The 21,418-nt window shown below is 40.7% G+C and overlaps 1 protein-coding gene across 1 annotated transcript in view; it reads right to left on the bottom strand.

Moving 5' to 3' along the window:
• ABCA4 (ATP binding cassette subfamily A member 4) overlaps positions 1-21,418 on the bottom strand; it is a 79,049-nt gene that overhangs the window by 11,922 nt on the left and 45,709 nt on the right. Inside the window, exons 18-37 of the mRNA XM_061462063.1 lie at positions 19,734-19,955; positions 17,013-17,187; positions 15,903-16,034; positions 15,005-15,144; positions 14,045-14,182; positions 13,583-13,770; positions 12,645-12,735; positions 11,840-12,045; positions 11,388-11,436; positions 10,624-10,865; positions 10,069-10,193; positions 8,931-9,029; positions 8,317-8,506; positions 6,124-6,218; positions 5,126-5,158; positions 3,900-4,005; positions 3,704-3,778; positions 3,074-3,243; positions 1,842-2,019; positions 378-493 (exon numbers count right to left, since the gene is read on the bottom strand). Coding sequence (XP_061318047.1) covers positions 378-493; positions 1,842-2,019; positions 3,074-3,243; positions 3,704-3,778; positions 3,900-4,005; positions 5,126-5,158; positions 6,124-6,218; positions 8,317-8,506; positions 8,931-9,029; positions 10,069-10,193; positions 10,624-10,865; positions 11,388-11,436; positions 11,840-12,045; positions 12,645-12,735; positions 13,583-13,770; positions 14,045-14,182; positions 15,005-15,144; positions 15,903-16,034; positions 17,013-17,187; positions 19,734-19,955 — 2,770 coding nt within the window. The remainder of the gene's footprint in view (positions 1-377; positions 494-1,841; positions 2,020-3,073; positions 3,244-3,703; positions 3,779-3,899; positions 4,006-5,125; positions 5,159-6,123; positions 6,219-8,316; positions 8,507-8,930; positions 9,030-10,068; positions 10,194-10,623; positions 10,866-11,387; positions 11,437-11,839; positions 12,046-12,644; positions 12,736-13,582; positions 13,771-14,044; positions 14,183-15,004; positions 15,145-15,902; positions 16,035-17,012; positions 17,188-19,733; positions 19,956-21,418) is intronic.

Raw genomic sequence — 21,418 nt, forward strand, 5'->3', positions numbered from 1 at the left:
GATTACTCAGTGCTCCTTGCCCTTGGGTCAAATGCTGAAAGATACCTTAGTATGGGCTGTCAATGAGGTGAATGAACAACCACTGAATTCCTACACAATGTACATAGAAAGCAGCAAACCAAAGAAATATATTTTCCTGTAAGGATCACATTTAACACTTAAAAATATAAAGCAGTGACAAAAAAGTCTCCTTTAGAGTATGTGACCAGAGTGTGTAAATATCTTGCAGGAGGTACAGAATCCAGTTCTAACCTGTATTGTATCCACTCAGTTGTATTCTTTAAAGCTGGATTTCACTAAGTACTGAGCTCAATAACATGAAATCATTTCCACGTAGAATACACACCCCATATGCAGGAATAACATTGAACACTCACCCGTACAGAAGCAGCAGGGCAACAAGCACAGGGAGATTAGCTGGTGAGGTGTAAGCTTTCTTGTTGAAGCCAGTGAATATAACCACAACCAGTCCAGCACTCAGTGCATAATTCACCTGCCACACCACAGGGTGAAGATTAGTGTTTAAAACCTGAGAAGGTCTGCAACCGTATCCAGATCCTACACATTATTCCAAAAGGATTTTGTACTGAGGAATACCAGAATTTATGAGCTAGACTAGTCACACTCAAGCTTTTGGAACAATAGGTCCTTGGCAGCACTCAACATTTTTTCTGAGACATCTTTTATCAGTCTGTTCATCAAAACTACAACATATATTATTTCTTAGATTATGGTTTGGGAGCCAATTACTTTGTGGTCCTGTTGGCAAGCTGCCCACAGAAAGAGGCTGTGGGTATGCAAGGGAAGTGCAGTTTCTGCTGATGCAAAGGTTGTGTAGGAGGGGAAAAGCTGGTTACTTGAGCCACATTCCTGGGAAGAGGCTCAAGTGAGTGTGTTTGGCCACTGCTCTTCTAAATTTCTCTGCGTGCTATTCTACTGCAATGCACAGAGCTCCTCATGCAGAATGGCGTGTTTCATGGAACTGCTAACACCAATAAATACCTTTGCATCATGCTGCCAAGGGCCACAGCCAAGTAGAATTCCTGCCAAGCTGCTGGGTGGCTGCTGTCACCAGCAGGGGACAGGAACTCTGAGATCTGCTTCTTTTCCCTCATTTACTAACTGAATGCTTTGCTTTACCTTCTCCTGAAAGAGCACCTCTTGAAGCCCATAGAGCTGGGGTTTTTCTTTTTTTTTTCTTTTTCATTTTTTCAATTCCATGTTCATGCTTTTCTTATTGCATAGCCCTTGGCCACTCTCTTTGTTCAGAAGGCATGGCTAGAGAACAAGCCCCTTGCTGTATCTCATCCAGGCAAAGAATTTGCTCCTTTGTGACAAAGTGGCTTGAAGAGTAATGGGAGGGTAACTGAGCCCTGTGTAAGCAAGAGTGGGTCTGTGGTCTAAATCCTGTTGGAACAACACAGTGTTCACAACACACAAATACATCTATGTCATTTTAGACACCCTAGCGTATTTTGTCTGGGCTTCAGCTACTGTTCCAGCAGTCTGCAAATCTCCCTCACCTAGATTTCTTGAACATCTTGAAACATGTTATGGTCCTTCTAGATGGCAGGAATGAGGCAACTGGGCTTTCCACTGCTCTGGGGAGCTGTAATTTATTGTACGTTTAAAGATTGGAAACCCTAAGATTACAACAGTTGAAGCTCCATTTGTTGAATAATGAGTTGTGCACCTGACTTAATTTCTACATCTGTAGAAATAAATCCTTATCCTGCTTTACAATGCTCGGAATCACCTTCACTCAATTCACCAGTTAGTTCCCAGTTCATGAAAACCCAGGAGTAATTTCAGACTATGAAATCAGACCAGCAGTTACTCACTATATCCCACATGAAGTTGGTTAGCCAGTAGACTGCAGGGCTCACACCACTGACAAACTGTAGATGCTTGGCTTGTGTTACACGTTCTTGAATCAGATACAAAACAAAACTGGCTGGTATAAAGGACATGGCAAAAATCACACAGATGGCAACAACAGCATCCACTGAAGTGGTCAGCCTAAAACAGCACAAGAAGGGACTGTGAGCAAGGGAATGGATACAACACAACACTGTATTAGCAATTGGGGAATCTGGAAGGAATGTGAATGTGAAGATCTAGAAGTAGCACGGCTATTTTGTGAGTAGAAGACTTCTCCAATTTCAAAATGTGCTGCTCTATTTTCCCAAGTTGTGCTGGAGACTATAGCTAGTATGGTATTTTGCTAAGGATGATGGTATTTTCCCAAGCTATGCTGGGGACTGTAGCTAACAAATGTGGATGATGGTGGCACTACTCTGTGATTTTTCATTTGCTTTCATTCTCTGGGAACAGTTCAACTCCTATACATATCTCAGTTTGAGAGCCTTCCCTGTATGGTATGTGTCAGACTAGACATTAAGGCACAATAGTCAAAGGCCTGGGAGCTCGGAAAAGAGGGGCTCAGAGAGGCAAGTTGCAGACAGTGAGATGAAGCACAGATCTTACCTCTGTGCTAAGGCAGGAGTTTTCAGTTTCACTGAATTCTGAACTTAACAGGAAACGTGAGTGGGAAGCCATGTCTTCTTACAGGTGTCTTTTCCAAGGAATCAATGGCTTGTAGATTCTGGAATACACCAGCCCTACTACATGCCACTGAAAATCTACCTATGTGCTGTCCTTGGCACCAAGACAGAGGTTGTTGACTACTGACTACCTGTAGCCAAGTTAAGGACAATTTCTGACTGCTTTTTTGATTATGATCTCTCTGTTATTTCACAAGTAGATCTACTGGCTTTGGTGCATGAACAAAGACTTCAGAATCTTCATGCTTGGGAATCAACATATATGTGCAATCACGTACAACCAATGGTCATAGCTCCTACACAGGATGGGAATGAACTCTTATAGGACTATAATGATCCAGAAAAGAATAGAGTGTATAAGTAAATCTTGATTAGAATAAAACTCCAGGGAAAGGCCTCCAGGTTCTGTCAATTAAACTATTTCCCCACAGAGTATGTGTACATTAGAGGCAGCAAGCTGCTAGGAGAGGGAGGGGTAAGAGCCAGCACCAGAGCACAGGCAGACTTACACAGTGACTTCAGAGAGTTGCTCTTTCGTGAGGTTCAGAGGATGGTTTACAGCAGTGATCCCAAATTCTTCAGGGGCTTGGCCAGTATGCAGGTTAGCTCTAAGGATTGCATTACTGGCTACATTAAGGAAGCTAACCATGGCATGCCAGCCTTTATTGTTAAACCACACCTAAAAGAGTCAGAAAGCAGAGATTCATTTAAGAAGCCTTCATTAATAACCCTGAGCTGCAGGAAAAAACTTGGCTGCCTTTTATCTACTTTGGTGGGCACTGTAACAGGGAGGAATCCGGGACCAGGAATGCATAGCTCCCAGGCACAGTCCAGCAGGAGGAGCTCACATACTATGCTTTTAAGAGTTGACAATCACTGTTAAGGGATTTTACAGAGCTATATTTTAAAATTTATCAGAATGTGTCCTACTCAGCAGGATCTGGGAAAGTACTAAGAAGTACTAAGAACATGGTTAAACTATCTCAGATTACAAATAACTGTGCACTAACAACATATCCCATCTTCATAATAGTATTTCATCTGTGGTTGCATCTGAGAATGTGACTAGTAATATTCTCACTATTTGAAGTCTATGTCAGGAAAGAATGGGAGCTAGCAGACTACTTGCAGTAAAATACCTTAATATTATCTTCAGTTTCCATGTATTTAAGGAAATTAGTCATTTCTTTAGCAGCAGCCAGTGAACTTTGTCCCTAAAATGAAAAAGAAATGGTTCAAGCTCAGCTGTCTGGGTGAAATCTGGTGCTGCATATCTTCAGCTTCATAACAATTCTTTAGTAAGGGGACAATAAAACCAAAGGAAATCTTGCTTACTCCTGTGATATTCATCATTCGGCCAAGATCACTTAAAAAATTGACAACTTGATCTCCAGAAACATGAAGGACTGGGAGCTTTCCTCCTATAGAAATTCCTCCATATCTAACAAAGAGAACAGTATCATCAGTCACTTGTACCACATACCCAAAATTCTGTACTTTGATGGAAATACTAAAAACTCACTTAATGTTTGTTTTCTATACATCCTATAATTCATGTATAGCAACCTTCACTCTTTTTCTAGCAACTTGTATTAGGCCTTTTTAGGGCTTACAAATAATAGACATTCTATCAGTTCCTGAGGTGTTCATGCCAACATCCTGATTTAGATAGAAGATTCGGAGCAAACAGTTATTTATACAGTGCAAAATCTTTAAATCAAGATAATTGACATGTAAGTGTTTAGCCAGCAAGGAGGACTAAGGACAGCATGGACCTCACTTAAAATTGCAGTTGCCCTGAGAGGAGCAGGTAATCACCTATGCTGGTGCCAGTCAACACTCCATAATAATAAATACTACTGCATGAGATGAACCATAATCTATCCCATATAAAGTAATGTTTGCACATGAACAAACAGATATTTTTTGCTGGAAGCCAGTCACCCAGCTGCTACCTTTGAAGTGAACTCCTGCTGCTGAAAAACTAAGTATGCTCTTCAGGCTAATCAGTCATCTTTCTAAGCTTAGTATCTATACAGTGAGACATCACACTGTGGTTGTCTGACGTCTCTATGTAAGTGTGGATCACTAGTGTAATCTGTTTTCTAACCACTGTACGTGTTCAGAGCAGGGATGAGGAGTTGTGGTTGTTACTTCTGATAGTCTGGTGCCCAGGTTTCATCTCACCCTGGTCTTTTTCTTTCTTTTAAGGGTTCACATTTTCCTGCTGCTCTGTCACAGTGTATGCAGTGTTGTATTCTAACTTTCCATCACTCAGATCCCATTAATCTGACTGCTGGGGTAATAAAACTGTGATTGTTCCATTGTGTGCCTCTGGTCTTTATCCTTGAGGGTGTAGTCCAAACAAATGTAACCTAAATGCAAAGGGTCTTTATAAAACTTTTGCACACCCCAACCTATTTCCCACTGAAGCCACCTTTGTTCTATACTATCTGCTGCAATTCCCCTTGTCCATTTAAAGAAACATTGTGAGGCTCCAGGTTAAACAGAAATTCATTGTTGCTTTACTTACCCCCATAATCTGTGAATTGGTTTCTTACCTTTGCTCATTGACCCAGTATTTGCTCTTCAAGCTGAAACAGACAAAGAGAATCTCAACTCTTAATGCACAGAACCAGTCAATGGTATTGTCAGGCTTAAATGGAAATGGTTTCCCCTAAACAGCCTTTCCTCTTCCCCTTACCCCCCCATCCCCCTTTTTTTTTTATTTCTTTTATTTGCTTTCTTTTTAAGTGATTGCTGATAACTTTGAGCTGTGGGGTTGTCTGGACTTTTGGTATTCCTTCTAGTGGTCTGGTTTTGTTTTCTGGCATGTTTCATCTCCAGCTTATACAGAGATAAGAAAGATTTTGGAAGTGACAGATACTGGTTCTATCCTAAATCCATAATGAATTAATTTAAAAAGATGAATCTAAGGCAATTATGACATATGCTAAGAGGAATCAAAGGCAGCCAACACATAGCTAGTATAACAGGAATTTCAAGAACTTTGCTGGGAATTGAAAAGGTAGCATGGCCTGAATCAGAAATAATAGGCCATGGACACCACACAGTCAATTACCATGCATGCCACTCAGGCAAGTGAGCAGCTATCAGTAGGATAGATGGATCTAACATTATCTTTTGGCTCTTAAGCACTTTTGGGAAGAGAGTGCTAATTCACTCAAGCGGATGGTCATGCTGGTGCAGCTAAAGTTCTTCAGGGACACAAATCAGTATCTCTGCAAGGCAACACTTCACGCTGTGCAGAGGCACCAGTTTTCTCACCACTGACACAGTTACCATTAACAGAGCATTCCATCAACATCAGAACTTAGGTCTGCCTATAAAAGAGTACCTGATTACAAAAATAGGTATAACTAAAACAATTTAACTCCCCTAAAATGAGCATCTCTGTTCTTACATTAGGAATATGGACATGACACTCGAGTCTACACTACGCTGTGGTAAATCAGGTGCCTATGTTACTATTAAATGAGAATTTCATGGCCAGGTACGAAATACCACATGTGAAAAACAAAGGAAGATTCACCCCTACCTCCCTTTTATCAAAGTGGGGTATGTTTTCACCAGAAAATCAGAAATATTTCTGTGGGTGAGATCTTGAAGGATTTCTGTGCTGTGCTGCACTCTCTGAAAAGAAAACCTCATCAATTACAGGAAACTTCACTGTCTCTAAAGCTATTAAGCGTTTGTCAGGAAAAGAGCAAAAGCAGCTTTGGTTCAGAGGAATTGCTCAGGTTCATAGTATCAGTGGAATGGAGTGGGTCATTCACCTTCTAGCCCAAATATCTTTATTTTCCTAAGATTCCAGAAGAAATCATGAAATCACAGAAGGTCGTGAGGGCTGACACAAACGAGCTGCACTTTACTCTGAAACCTGGCCCAAGTTATTTGCAACAAAGACCAAGGTTGCTCAAGGCTTTTTCTTCACTGTGAAAGAAGGAAGCTTTTCAAACAGACTGAGGTCCCAGTGAAGATAAAGTGGTTTTCTATGATTTAACAAGTTGAAGTAAAAATTAACATGAAAACTTGACCTTCACTGCCATGTTAGAAACTTCGAATGAAGAGTACTCTCTCTTTTTTTTGCACTGAAAATGATGCCAAATGAAAACGATACCTTTGTGAGGCTTTTGCAAATACAGGGTCACTGTGAAATGCAAGACCTCAGACTCATTGAGTTTATCCCAAGGTGGAATATACTGTGAAAGGTTCTTGGGCAGTTTCAAAAGGCAGGTCTGCAACCTGAAATGACCTAGTAATGACCTCAAAAGTCTAATGAACTTTCCAGAAGTTCCTCCATTTGTCCACAGAGAAGCAGTACTGGAGGATACAGAAGATAAATTACAGCTCCTTATCTTATTCTCAACAAGACATAGGAAGACTGGTAGCATCCTCACAATTCCTTCATTGAATGAGCTGTCTATGCTCAGGCATCTTTCACAATTACTTACAAACTGTTGCTTCCCTGGAGACTCAAATGTGAACTGTTTTTTCCTGACAAGTTATACAAAATTGTCAGGATAATATTATAACCAACACATTTCCCTCAGATGAGTAGAATCCTCATAAACAAGCAAAAAATTAGTGTTGTATCCTACTTGAATCAGAAGCTTTAAATTAAATTTCCTTCCTAAATCCACTAGCATGCACTTAGCAAAATTCAACTTTGGCTGTTGATTGGACATGGATTATTGGAAATCAGAAATAACTTGTGATGCTGTGAATAATGTCAGAATAGAACCTCTTTATTAACTTATTTTTTTTGCTTCATAGATAGGAATTCTACAGATATTTAAACCAAGTTGCTTTGTTGTTTTGTGAATAGTGGTAGAGAAAACAAAGCAAGCCAGGTCAGTATTTCTTAAGAGATTTGGATTCAGGAACTTGTGACATCAATATTAAAACTAAAATTATTTTAATCATTTGGCTAATGTGTGCAGCCTGGCAAAGAGGAGTATTAAAGCTGAGACATTAAATGAGTGAACTGTTCCTCTGGCACTGCCTGCAGTTCTGCTGTCTTTAACTTGTTAGAAAAAAAGCTAGAGAATGTAAACACTAACAGGCTGTCATTTTCCTTTGCTCTTCAAAAAAAGCAAACACATTTTATAAAGGGCACTACTAAGATCATTCATTGATTGGAGCAGGTAGGAATGTACCTCTCATCTCTTCTCCATACAGCACCAGCGGCTTTTAAATCACTCCTCTTCATGCATATGCATACAAACATTTGTTTTGCTAGCTTAGAACTAACTTTCTAGAACTAGAACTGAGGCATGCAGGAAAACTGTTACTTGGGGTTGACTCAATATTAATTTCTCCATGTTTAAAGTGATGACCCCATTCCATTTTTTTGAAAACCATGACAATTTTCTTTCCTTCCTCTCTTCTTTCTCCCTCTACAGAAAGGCAGACTTCTAAAGAGAATTTTCTTTGAAACAAAAAAGCGTATTTTTTTAAATTATTTGATAAATTGTTATTTTTTTGTGATTTTCTTCTATATGAAAAGGCTGCAATTGAGATGAAAATAGTGACCAATTTCATTGAAATGTGCAAGCTTTTCCAATACCTCTGAAACTGAATTCCAAATTCTAGCAATTCTTGCTCCATTAAGAAAACATACTCCATTCCTTCCATGTCTAGTGGCATGGCAAGGTACTTCCATACTTATCCCTTTCCCAGCACTTGCCATGAAAGTTTTCTACAGAGATTTATGGCACAAGGACCCAACCTGTGGTGGGGGTAGGCCTCCTGCTCCTGCAGGGCATTCTGGCATCATAGTGAGTTTCTTGTGAGTGCTGCACTTGCAGGAAGGTGATGGATTCTCAGGGCTCCACTTGTGGCTCAGCAGGAGGCTGCTCAGGTTGGGATGAACAGCAGGTGTGTTCCAAGCAGTTGGCATATTGCTGCATGGGTAGTTCCTGTGTGGAGGAACATTCTTTAAGCTGCACAGGGAAATTGTTCATGAGAGGTCACAGAATTGCTGAAGCAACTGCTTCCAGACACCCCAATGGGGACTCATGTGTGGAAAGTGCCACGGAAGCTGTGAAGATTTGGGTCTGACCTACTGACCTGAATTTTAAGGTTGCTTAATTCTCAACGTAAGGCTACATGAGCTGGTTTCCAGCTAGCCATATTGAGCACTGGGAATAATTCATAATCCAGTGGCACTGTCGTCTTGCTGTTTGTTAATTTTGACCTAATACTAGATATTATGGCCAACAGTGTATCTGAAGCATTGGCTGGAGTGCAAAGCCAAGCCAATTTATTCTTGTTTCACTACTCAAGACCCTGTAGTAATACCCTGTTAGAACCTTGCTTCAGAGAGATTAGCCAGGAACTTACAGAAGAGGCTGATTCTTCATGCAGCGATTTCCAAATCCTGGTTTATTCAAGAAAGCATCAGTGAGGGAGACCATCTGCTCACTGCCAGGACGCTCATTGCTAAAGGAAGAACATAGGACTTTCTCTATAGAAATGTTTTGCAGACTATTGTACTGGAATACGCATAGCAACTGGTGAAGGACACCCATATGGCAGAACCAACTCCCCCCTTCCAAATGCTGCTGATTCAGTTGCCTTATTTATGCAAACCCCTTTGCTTCTAATATTAAAGCATGACTTCTGACATTGACTGATAGCAACAGTCTCCAAAAAGGCTTGAATTTCTACCCTCTCAGCCCTGTCACAGTCAGTAATCAGAAGATGAGAAACATTCTGCATTTCCATTTGCTGAGGCCAAAGAGACAATGCTGCTAATAGTAAAATGTCTGCAAGCAACAAAATAACACCAGGCTACAGAATATCGCTGGTACCAAGTGTTACAGAAGTATGACTATCAAATGCTGTTCCACAAACTACAATGTATAACTTTAATTAAAGTTTCATGTGAATTTTCAGTAGGAAACTCAAGCAAAATGCTTCAGAATTATTGCCTTCAGTTTTGCTGCTTTCTGCTAGTTGGGATCTAGTCTAGGACTATCCAGCCAAAGAATACTGTATGGGGAGAAACTGCTAAGCAGCAGCACTAAAAAAGCTCAAGAGTCTCTGCTTTCATCTTGTTTCCATAACTTTGCCCAAATACTGTCCTGACTATAAATAAACCTACCACAGGTCAGCAGATAGGCTTGAATTTCATTGTTCCCTAAGATTATGAATACAGGAGTAGTTCACTGGCATATCAGAAAGTTAGATTTCTTACTGTCCTGGATCTACGATTAGGCAGGATAAGTAACTGTAAGTGCTGAGGTAATGAATTCAGGTAGGAAGAGGAGAGTACTAAAGATAGCAAGATATTTGAAGCACTCTTAGTCTGACAAACTCACAGCTGCTTTCTCCACCTGCACCACTTTCATGCTATTTTAAATCCTTTTTATACCACGTAGAGTGAGAAAAGCCCACTAAGACAGGGCCCCATAATCCTAAAAGCTAGGGAGGAAAGGATGTATACATGGCAGTACTTTTACTCTATGATTTTTCTTACCTGAAGAAAGTAAACTGCTGTCCATAGATCCAAGGGTGTAAGGTTAAGGCAGGATATTCTCCAAATGGAGGAATAATGACTGTAAGTATTAAAGACAGCAACACAAAACTAGCAGGGAGAACAATCTGCAGGGAACATGAAAACATCACACTAGGTTATTAGATATATATTGTAGAGCGACACTATACAGACCTCATAATATATGTAAACAAAGGAGGGACAGCGTGAGCACACAGATCAGATCTGGTTTATCTCCTGAACACCAAAAATTTAATTTTCAATGCTTTCAGTCCAGATTCTGTTTGCCACAGAACTGTATTATGTTAAAAATAAAATGCCAGGCTAGTAGTGATTGAATCATGAACTTGGTGTGGGTGATAGACTCTAGGCAGAAAGAAACAGAATAAGAGGCGGAACAGTTGGAATCAGAACAGTTAGGGACATTGTTACCCATTTGCAATAAATACCTCTGTTGCTTTGCAGAGATACAATGCTGGGAAAGACAGCATTTAGAACGTTGTGAGAGAGTCAAGAACAGCAAAAGTCAGCCAGTACCTGGGCTAGGAAGTCCTTACAGCTGCGGGATGTGTGGTGGAACCGTTTGATGAGCAGTGCTTTGATCTGCTGAAGTACAAGCTGAAAACCTTTATACTGTTGGGACCCTTTGCCTTCATTTTGATCTCCTGCTGTGCCTACCGGCATTTGAGAAGTGGCATTAGTTTTCAGTGTGGTTTGTTCAGCTGGTTTGTTCTCAGTAGAAGTTTTACCGAGAGTAGAACCATTTTCTTGAGTGTCTCCTAGGTTAAGATGAAAAGGGGCAGAGACCACACTTTATCTTTCATATATGAAGAGAGCACAGACATTTCAGTGAGCTCCATATTTTACAAACTGTACATATCACATCACCAGATTGCTTTAATTACAACTGTTGCACTGTGGCTGTATCTAGTGGCATCACACAGGTTAACACTCTTCTTACTCAGCAGGATGAACAAGTTAATCATGGATGTAGTTTCTGGACTAATGGTCAGCTTATGGACTAATGGTCAAGTACATTTTATAAAACTACTAAAACCACTGACATGTGGGGCCTTGACACTCCATTTACTTACACAGCTCAGAATCTCATCCAATCTAAATAAAGGTCTTTCTGATGACTTCATCTTATTTCTCAGATATCATGTCATGCCCTAAAAAAGGATATTTGCTGACCAAATTTGTTTTGGCAAGAAGACTATACAAAGACTGAAGGTTCTGAGGTTCCTCTTTACTTGCAGTCCCAGGAAAAGTTTATCAAGAACTGATTCATGGATCTTTACCTTCTTTCTGCATTCCAGGGTCAGCTTCTGCTGTGACCTTTAGGAAAACCTGCCATAGACAAATACATCTCCTGGTTAGGAATGGAACAGGTACAATAACCTGACTTCTGGAGTTTATACATCATCATTTAGTGTAAAAGAAACAAAATCAGATAGCTTTTCAGGACTGCTGCTTATTACACAACCAGAGATCTCTTACGAGATATCTCAGAAAATAAAAGACAGGAACAAGCTAAGATACAAAGACAGATTTCAGGCTAATGAGTCATGCTCCATGAGGCTAGCATGAAGTGATGCTTGGATCCTTTCTCTACACCTAGACTTCCTGAGTGTGCCACAGAATATATGAGCAGGTTTTGAAGGGGATATTATACATGTTTAAGAATGGGAACTGTCTCAGAAAACATTTTGGGGACTGCTGGTAAGATCAGCAGGTATCAGAGGTCTGTTACCTCTTCAAGTGGTGTGTCTGAAACTCCAAAACTGCTGAGTCCCAGGTCATCCAATGTTTCCTCCAGCTCTCTAAAGAGACTGGCATAAGATCGCTGTTTAAAGTGTTTACTGGGCAGAAGGTAAACTAGTTCCTGACCAATGCTTTCAATTAATTTTGCTTCTGGGACATGATGATGAATGACTTCTGCGAGCTCATTCAGGTCTCCTGTGAAAATTAAAAACAGTGTTGAAAGAATGAGTATTTAACCATGCTAAAAAGCTGTTGTTTGCACTATATAAACAGGGACTGCTCTATTGCATAACTCAGATATCTCAGTTAATTCTGTACTAGGCTGCACTGTGTTGCTAATTATGCTCTGGAACTACGTTGCAGAAAACTATTTCAGGTCTGTTAAGAAAGCACAACAAAATCTTCAACAATATCTACTTAAGTTCTTCTCTCATGTAGAAAAGTTGAAACAACTTTTTTCTAAGAAAGTCAGTTCCCTTCACTCTAGATATGCTTCAGTTTTCATGAAAAATTGACACATTTTGGTGTAGAGTAGTTCAAAACTCAGCCTATACTTCTAAAGCACACAAACTTCCAGTTCATCATCTGTACCTGAGACCATATATACATCAAAAAGGGGCAATAGTAAGCAAAGCCACAAAGAAACCTTATCAAATTCATGTTACAATGCAATACAGATGTTAGACACAAGCACTGAAGAAGTGGGCATCTGAAGCATTGATATGTAAAATGAGATCGTAGCATAACAGGAGACAGAACTATGTGTTGGAATGCCAAACCATCCCACTTCTTACCATCCAGTTCCTGCTCTGGAGCTCCTTCTTTGTCCCTGTGTGCACAGCTGGAGCAGGAGCAGGAGCACTGAGATCCACAGCTGCAAAGTGACTAGCATGGACAAGCAACAGATACAAAGACGAAAGTGCTTCAGATACATGCAAAACAGGCTGCAAGTAAAGGCTGTCAGCCTTTGAAAGCTGGAGTCAGTGAAAAATTGGACATGTCTGGAGCACCTTGAGCATATTATACTGAAAGTCATCTGAGGACTGCATTCAGCAGTGCAGAAAAAAAATCCACTTGCGCAAAGCATATCTGTAACTTCTAAATTGCATGCAAAAAAACCTGGGGAAATGTGATCAGTAGTGACCATGAGCATACAAATCATGTTGTTACTAAGACCAGAAGCACTACTAACAAGAGAAACAACCCAGATTCCTATTTCAAGCTGTGCAAGGGGCTGGTTCAACTACGAATAAACATAGACTCTTCTGGTGTCTGAGCTAGTTACTAGACTACATCATGTTTACAACCAATGTACTGAAAAAGCAAGCATTAGAAAGACCTGATCATATAATCATGGAATGGTTTGGGTTGGAAGGAACATTAAAGATCATCTAGTTCCAACCCCCTGCCACAGGCAGGCACACCTTCCACTAGACCAGGCTGCTAAAAGGGCAAAGACAACTTGAGTGGTAAAAGTTTAGACAACTGATGAGAGTGAACTACAGACCATGAAGGCCTTTCTATCCACCTATTATTTTCACCTGGCTGGCTGGCTGTATATTTATATATTTATAATATATTTATATTTATTTTTGCATTGCTTTCTTCATTTGGAAGTCAGTTTTGCACACAACCTCCAGCAGCACTTAACTGCTTTCCACCCTGGTGCAGTGCATGACTATGTGCAAGCATTTTTCACATTCCATGTGCAGGGAGGGAGCCACATACTTACTGAAGCCCTTCCAATTTTGGTGTTTTTCATCTTGCGAACAAGAGTGAGATAGAAGCCAGACCCAAAGCAGTTCTTTAGGAACACAGGAGAACCTGAGCAGAAGAGTTTCCCTTGGGATATGATCGCTACTCTGTCTCCAAGGATGTCTGCCTCATCCATGTGATGGGTTGAGAGGATGATGGTTCTGCCTACAAAGAATAAGGAGGAATGTTCAAGGAATGGACTCTCTCTTGAACTCAAAACTGTGCTTAGTTTTTTGGCAGTTAATGCAGGGTTTTCTCTGCACCAGAGCCAAGTCCTAGCTCTGCTGCATCATAGGTATCTGTTCACAGAACCTTGTTTGCCTGTATTCATATCCCACTAGTCACGAGTTTAACCAGCAGCCACATGTTGCATCTATGACAGGTTTAAAAAAAAACAAAAAACCCACACAGAAACAATTTCCACTCTCAGAGCTGTTACCTGAGCGATACTTCAGCAGGAGATCCCAGATAGATCGCCTGGAATATGGATCAACTCCAGATGTGGGCTCATCCAAGACTACCACTTTAGCTTCACCCACAAATGCAATGGCAACAGACAGTTTCCTTTGCATTCCACCTACCAGAGAACAGACACGTCCAGGAGTCTGAGATGAGTTACATGAGTGGCAGGGGTGTAATAACACTGCTTTTCACTGGGGGGACTGATACAAGTAAAACAAAACCCATCCTTGGGCAATTATCTGCAGTTAAGTCAATAGTGATGTTTTTCCTCTGAAGTTCAGCACAGCTTGTTCAAAATTCTGTTATCTTTATTAAATGTAACTTTTTAATCTACAAATTGCATTTTCTGCTTCTTGCCAGAAGCAAAAGCAGGAAGAGACAAGATTTTCATGTTTTTATGTGAATCAAGCCAACTTTCACAGTTACAATCAAGGATAAATTAGTATAAGCACACCTGGCTGTTTATTCAAATCAGCTTTTGAATCTCAAAGTGAGATGAGTTCAAACACACTACCTGCATGTGTACATTTAGAATTAAAGTAACTACTTCTATTAAATAATACAGCAGTATAGAGTACTCATCCAAACTGTGGAGCTGCATGATAGTATACTATTTCATTTGCCTTTAAATAATAGAACATTGAATTTTGGGTTTTTTCTTACATTGGCAGATTTTCCTTTTTTATATACTTATTAAACCCCTCCCCAGCTTTAAGTATATTTTAATTTGTTACATATTTGAATTTGTGGTAGATTTAGGGAGAGGTTGTGCCAGCTTTACTATTTGTACAGTCCCATTTACTCTTAAGAGTAAAGACCTCCCCACTGCACAGTGATGTGTCAGAATATGGCTTCAAACACATAATTTGAACTATAATTGCCCAAACATAAAGAAAAGGCAGCAGAAAAAAACATCTTAGAACAATCCTATGGGCACCTGACAAATTCTGAGCCTCTTCATTCCTTTTATGGGTGAGGCCCACATCTTCTAGCATTGTTTCCAACTCTTGTTCAGCTTCATCCCTGGATCTCCCTTTCAGTTGAGAATAAAACAAGATGTGCTCTGCTACAGTAAGGCTGTGAAATCAGACAGAAAGGCACCAGGACCATTTAAATAAATATGCAGATTTTCGTTCCCAAGCAGCAAAATAAATTCACTCTAGATAAATTCCTTTATCTTGCTAAAGGAAGAGAGGCTGCTTTACCCTACATCTGGATCACAGATCTTACTAGGGATCAACATGCTTCCCTCAGATGTCATAGGCTCTTTCTCTGCCTTTTCAAAGCAGAACCTGCTCCTAAAGGAACAGGTATAGCAGGCATAAGCCATCCATTTAAGCATATAAAATGGGAGCTAATGTTAAGAGCTACATTAAGGAAAAGAGTCTGCTGTTGAGATGCACACAAACTAATGGCAGTGAAGCTGGAAATCACCTGAGAAGGTAGTAAATAGCTGGGTGATAGTAGAAAATGGGCACTAAAATATCCTGCTACTGGGCTGTCGGCCTAGGTTTTTATGCTTTAGGTGGCCTAAGCTGTATGAATCCCCAGGCTGAACTCATGCTAACTCACACTGCAACAAAAAACACCAACACCAGAAGCACTATCATTTGGAAACTTCTCTGTTCCCAGCTAAATGATGGAGGAGATTTCTACTAGAGAAGGGCACTACCTACCCTATGTGAGTGCTAAATGCTGGAGAAGCACCTCTGAGATATACCTACTGCCAGCACAGTAAGAGAAACAAGATAGGCTTTGTGGCTTTGCACACAAAGTGTGCAAGTATGCAGACTGGAACCCTTACTCTGAAAAAGCTGGTATGGAATGATACTTACTGGTTGAATAAGATGTTGTACTGAGGGCACATGCCTAATCTGTGCCGAACGGAGTCCATGTGAGTCTGAATATCCAAGCCACCAATCAGCACAGTGCCAGAAGTGGGTGGGAAGAGGCCTGTCAGTATCGACCTGAGAAAACAGAATGAGAACATTCCCACTCTCCTCTTTCCCTGCCACATTAGGAAGATGCATTGCACGATTCCACTAGATGGAGCATGATGACTTCTTACTATTGGCCTTGATGGAACAAATCCAGTAAAAAAGCATACATATAAATACTCTTGCCCTGCTACATTGAGAATCTTGTGGATCTGCAGATTAGAATGCTTTTCCTTTGGGTCAAACATACTTATTGTGGAACAATTACAAAAAAAAAAAAAATTGGCAATTTAAAGTCCATTTGAAATACAACTGATTTTTAATAAAAAAACCCTATAGTGTTCCGCTGGGAAAAATCACAGTGAAACATTTCAGTTCTTTCAGCCTTTGTTGAACTTGTCACCTACTCATGAAATATATTGTTCACCAATTCATCCTATTTTGCCTAATAAAGCTCTGTATAATGAGAATTAAATATTCCTGAAGTCCAGCTTTCTGAGATATTAGGGTTCTAGGACTAGAGGAACATCTTAATCTGGACATGGATCTTGCATATATATTAAATCTTTTTGTCTAAGCAGGATCTGTATTTTATACTCCTTTGCACATAGATCAAAAAACATGACTGACAAATTCAGACAGAGAAATTAAGAACATGTGGAGTGTGGTGGCTTTCAAATCTTCAGTTCTTTCAGCCAGATCCTTCTCCCTCTACCCCTACTGGGAGTCTGGCCATGCGAAATGAATTATGAGGAAGAGAATTGCTTCCTTCTCTCCAGACTTTCACTTGTTTGTGTCATGCATTGCCTCTCTCCCTCGGCTTTAACTAATCCAGGATATCTTCTCTTTGCCTAAGGGCAGCATTTCCCTGTCTGGAAAAAACTTGATGCTGTGTATCAAGCTAGCTGCAGGGGTGGTAGAGAGACAAGAGTGAAAAGAGAAGGCTGCTCCTCAGGACACAGCAATAGAGCATTGCCTGAGTTTGCTTCTTCTAAAATACAGACTTACATGGTGGTTGTCTTTCCTGCTCCATTGTGACCGAGGAATGCTGTGATCTGGCCTTCATAAAAAGTAATACTCATCCCATCTACTGCTGGCTTGGGCCTGTTTGCAAAAATCTTCACCAGGTTCTGAATGCATACTCCAGGAATCAATCCTGTTGGCTCAGGTTCAAAGAAGGTGTCTTGAAAGACAAGAAATCAAGAATGAAAAAAAAGAATAAAAGCACGTTTTAACCCTAGTTCTGATGATGACACATCAATAAGTGCAGAAGCAACAGCACACACTCAGTAAAATACAGCATCATGTGCCAGTGCCAGATTCTCCAGTCACACCACTACCAAACTGAGGCAAGATTTCTAACCACAGTGCAATTCGGTTACACTCACCCATAGATCAATAACAGAAGTGAAGCCCAGAACTGTAATAATCTGTGGAGAGATAACTCACTGGGTCAGGTGAAGCTGAATGTGCTTTCTGTTTTGTGTAGCAGGAAGATTATTTGGGAACGCTGTCTGAAGACACTTAGATAGGCTGAGAGACTAAACAAGCAGCAGGTTGCCTTTCTAGCCAGGCTAAAATCTGCCATTCAAATCATGTGTCCAGCTGTGCATTCTTTTACCAGGCTGCTTTAAAACAAACCAACATTTGCCTTTAATCCTGGTAGGTGAAATTTACCCCCTTGCAGAGGCCAGCTCAAGATTTAGACAGTACCTAACATAAGCACTAAACTGGATGGCTTTCTCCCCGGATTAAAAATGCATTATTGTAAATAGCACCATCGGGATGTTTTATTGCATGGGCTTCTCGACAAAACAAACTTCCTTTGAAGTAAATTAAGCCCTTAGGCAATGTGAATGATGGGAGTTGAGAAATTTAAAGACCCTGTCCACTTTTGTTTACACAGAATGCTTAAGGCTTGGTAGGGAAGCTTGTTTTGCAATTGCAGTTCAGTTAAATTGCTCACTACCCAGCAGGCCTTCGTGGAGAGCAGCCAATGCCATCTGGCTGAAGCCAGCCCCAGCTCCAGCAGTGGCTACTATGACTGTCATTATAAACATACTCAGGAAAATGTTCCAAATATGTTGTACATGCCAGAGCTGTACAGAGCTGAAATAATTCATTTAGAACGGGTAGCTTTATTTAAAATAAAATTACATTTATGACAAACTGTTGCTTTGTGAGGGAATTTAGGTCTCCTTTTGTCTTGCTAAACCAAATACATACTTCCCTGTATTTACAGAAGTTCACATGGAGTCTGGCTAGATAGATATGCATATATTGGCAACTGAGATACCATCCTTTTACATGTATCATGAGCTCAATTCAGATTTGCCTGCAAGACTCACTGACAAGTTCTGAGGCAAATTTTCTGATGATCTGCTTTGCATCACTTGAAGGACATTGGTGGAGGGCTGAGCTCCCTTTTTTTGTGATTCATATTTCTCCACTCTGATCCTATTCCCTCAGTGCAATTTTGGGCCATTTAGGTCTTCTTCAGAGATGGCAGCAGTTGTTGGGGAGGTTAATGGAGCTTTGGTGAAGGCTCTGCTTAAAACCTATCAAGCAATTAGGACAAGTATATAGAGTGTCTGCCCTGCTCTACTAACCTATTGGACTGCACTAGAGTTAAGCCATTAGAACTACTCTCCATTTCACATCCCATTACTCTTACATGAAGCTCTAGCTCTTATATGAAACCATTGTGGAAACTGCCCTTGGACCATATCAGGTCTGCTCTTGGCTTCTCTGTCTCTCAAATCCTGCGTGGCTGGCTGAAAGGGAAGGCAGGCTTTTTTGTGCAGTGACAGGCAAAGCCCTTCCTCTGTGGCCATGGAACAGCTGGAACCTGGGAGCTGATGAGTACAGCACCTCGAAGATAAGGCAACACTAGGAGAAGATTGGGTGAAATAACCTTTGCCCTCTGCCTGTCTTTTTTCTTTTGAAGTCTGTGCTGTTTCCATTCTCCCTGAATGCACGTTTTCAGTGCCTACGTGAGGAGCTCTAATGACCCCACTTTTATCTCTATCTTTTCAAGAGTCAGAGTGGACTCAGAGCTGTCTGTAGCAGTCAGTTTTGCTACAGAATCCACATGCATTCCTCTGAGCATCACATTCAGAAAACTCCTCTGGCTCCCCACAAAAGACATAGTGACTTGAAAACAAGGCAGGTCATTCAGGAATTCTTAGGTGGTGGCTAATGTCAGCATCAGAAAAGGCTGCAGACAGACACACAGAGCACTTCAGATAAACCCCTTTGAAACCAGCCTTCCCCTACAGATGCAACCCACACTAAAGATAGGGGGATAAAAGAAGATGGGGGGGATGGGTTGAAAAACATTCCTCTCAGCATTAAGTATTTGTATTGAAGTCTGTTTAATTCTAAGAAGTTAATGTATGTCTCTGAGGCTCCCCTCATAGCATGGACACAAACTTGCCATAGAAACGGACTGCATTTGCATAATAAAAACCAATTACAGAGATCTTCTGGAAGGCACCTCTCATATATGATGGCTAAAATAGTCTAAGGAATTGTGAATGCAGAGGAATCAGTGAGAGGGTAGCTGGGAGAGTCAGTGCTTCTCCTGAGCTTAGCTCGGGCAGCCGCATGCTATGCTCTGTAGCCTACTGGGCTCTTGTAGCTTGACTCCAATCAGTCCTATTTCTAGTTTGTTATGAAATACAGTAAGCATGGTATCTCAGAAGTATTCAAGCTTCTCTCTCTCCTTACTATGAATTTCATCTTTGTCCAGGGTATCTGTCTGAGGCTTCCCCCGCTCACCGGGTTCTCTTTCTCGTTTGTGTTTACACTGTTTGTTTTTACCGTCCTTCTCCCCCTGCTTGTCACTCTTCTCTTCTGGCTTTTCAGGGTCTTCAGATTTCCTTGTGCTTTCATTTTTTTCCCCTTCCACGGCTTTCTGATCCACACAGCCTTCTGGCTCTGGGCATTTATCTAAATCAACCAAAAGTAACCAAGATTTAATTAACCAAACTTGAATTTCCTCTTATCTATCTGTGGAGGTGCTTTGAGGAAAAGGAGGCAATCTTTACTAAGCCTTGAGCTCTCCAAGAGCATTAATCATCAGTGCTTTACTCAGGTTAGGTACAGCACTTAAAGCCATCTACCTTAAAATCTTCACAGTGTCAGGAACAGATGACTGACAATTTTGCAATTATAGACTCAGAGTAGAAGATCCTGACTAATATTAGGCATATGCTTTATATTTTGTCCACACAGCTCTAGACCAAGTTCTTCACCACTTGCAGAGAAATGCCATACAGACATTTCCCAGACATGCAAGGAGTGAGAGGGAGAAAAACAAAACAACAAGGTTAAATGAAAAGCGAACTGCTACTAAGATTAAGAGACTTGCTCCAGGCTGGAATGAATGAGTTGGTGTTAACTTTTGTACAAGTCACATAAAGTCACTAATGGGGACAGGCTTAAAGCAGGAAGAACACTGATGATAGAAAAGGGAGCTCCTGAAGGAACTGTTTGCATTACACAAATTCAAACTGACAGCCTAGAGTGCAATGAGCACAGTTGCGAACTAGCCCCTTACGTCTCAATTTTGGGGTGGAATTTCACTTTAACTTTCTGCTATAAGAAGTTTAAGCCTATAAAACTACGTAAAATTACACAAATAGCAACACAAACAAGTTCACTGCATCGCCTTAAACAGCAAAGTGAGGGATACAAAAGTGCACTGACTTAAAAGCACCAAGATGATTTACCAGTTTAACTTCATTTTCAGCTGTGCATTATATTATCTGGCATTTTCTTAGCCAGTTTCCTTACCAACTCATTAGTTAGTTACAATAAATTAAGGAAATGCTTAGTATTGTCCCTGAAGGAAAGATATGAGTTGAGAAAAGTTCTATATTGTTCATCAAGTTCTTTAAACAGGTAAGAATTACATGCCTCCTACAAAGACATTAATCAGAGATGACCTTTTCAACTGTCCCTGCTCGAGAAAACACAAGGCAATCAGCACCTCCTTGAACGTTACATGCTCCAGCTCCTAAACAACTTGGTGGCTCTTTCCTAAAATCCCTCTAGTAACTGTGTCTTTCTCTCAATGAGGATCCCTAAACCGGACAACGCAGTCCGGATAATCTCACAAGTGCTAACTAGAAGGGAGGAATCACTTCCCTTGCACTGATGGCTATACTCTTATTAATAAAGCTCAGGATGTATCCGATCTTCTTAGCTACATGGGCACACTTGGTATCTCATGTTCAACATGTCAACCAGACCTTTACTACAAAGCTGGTTTGCCATCCAGGTTGCAGCCAGTCTGTACTGTCCTGTGGAGTTATTCCATCCCAGACACAGTATTATGCATTTACTTTTGTTGAACTCCATGAGGCTCCTATAAAACCATTTCTCCAGCCTCTTCAGGTTCCCCTGTAAAG

The sequence above is a fragment of the Pezoporus flaviventris genome, unplaced genomic scaffold (genome assembly GCF_033815535.1).
Source record: "Pezoporus flaviventris isolate CSIRO_AGI_PZ_B2104156 unplaced genomic scaffold, CSIRO_AGI_Pfla_v1 ptg000001l, whole genome shotgun sequence".
Taxonomy (NCBI): domain Eukaryota; kingdom Metazoa; phylum Chordata; class Aves; order Psittaciformes; family Psittacidae; genus Pezoporus; species Pezoporus flaviventris.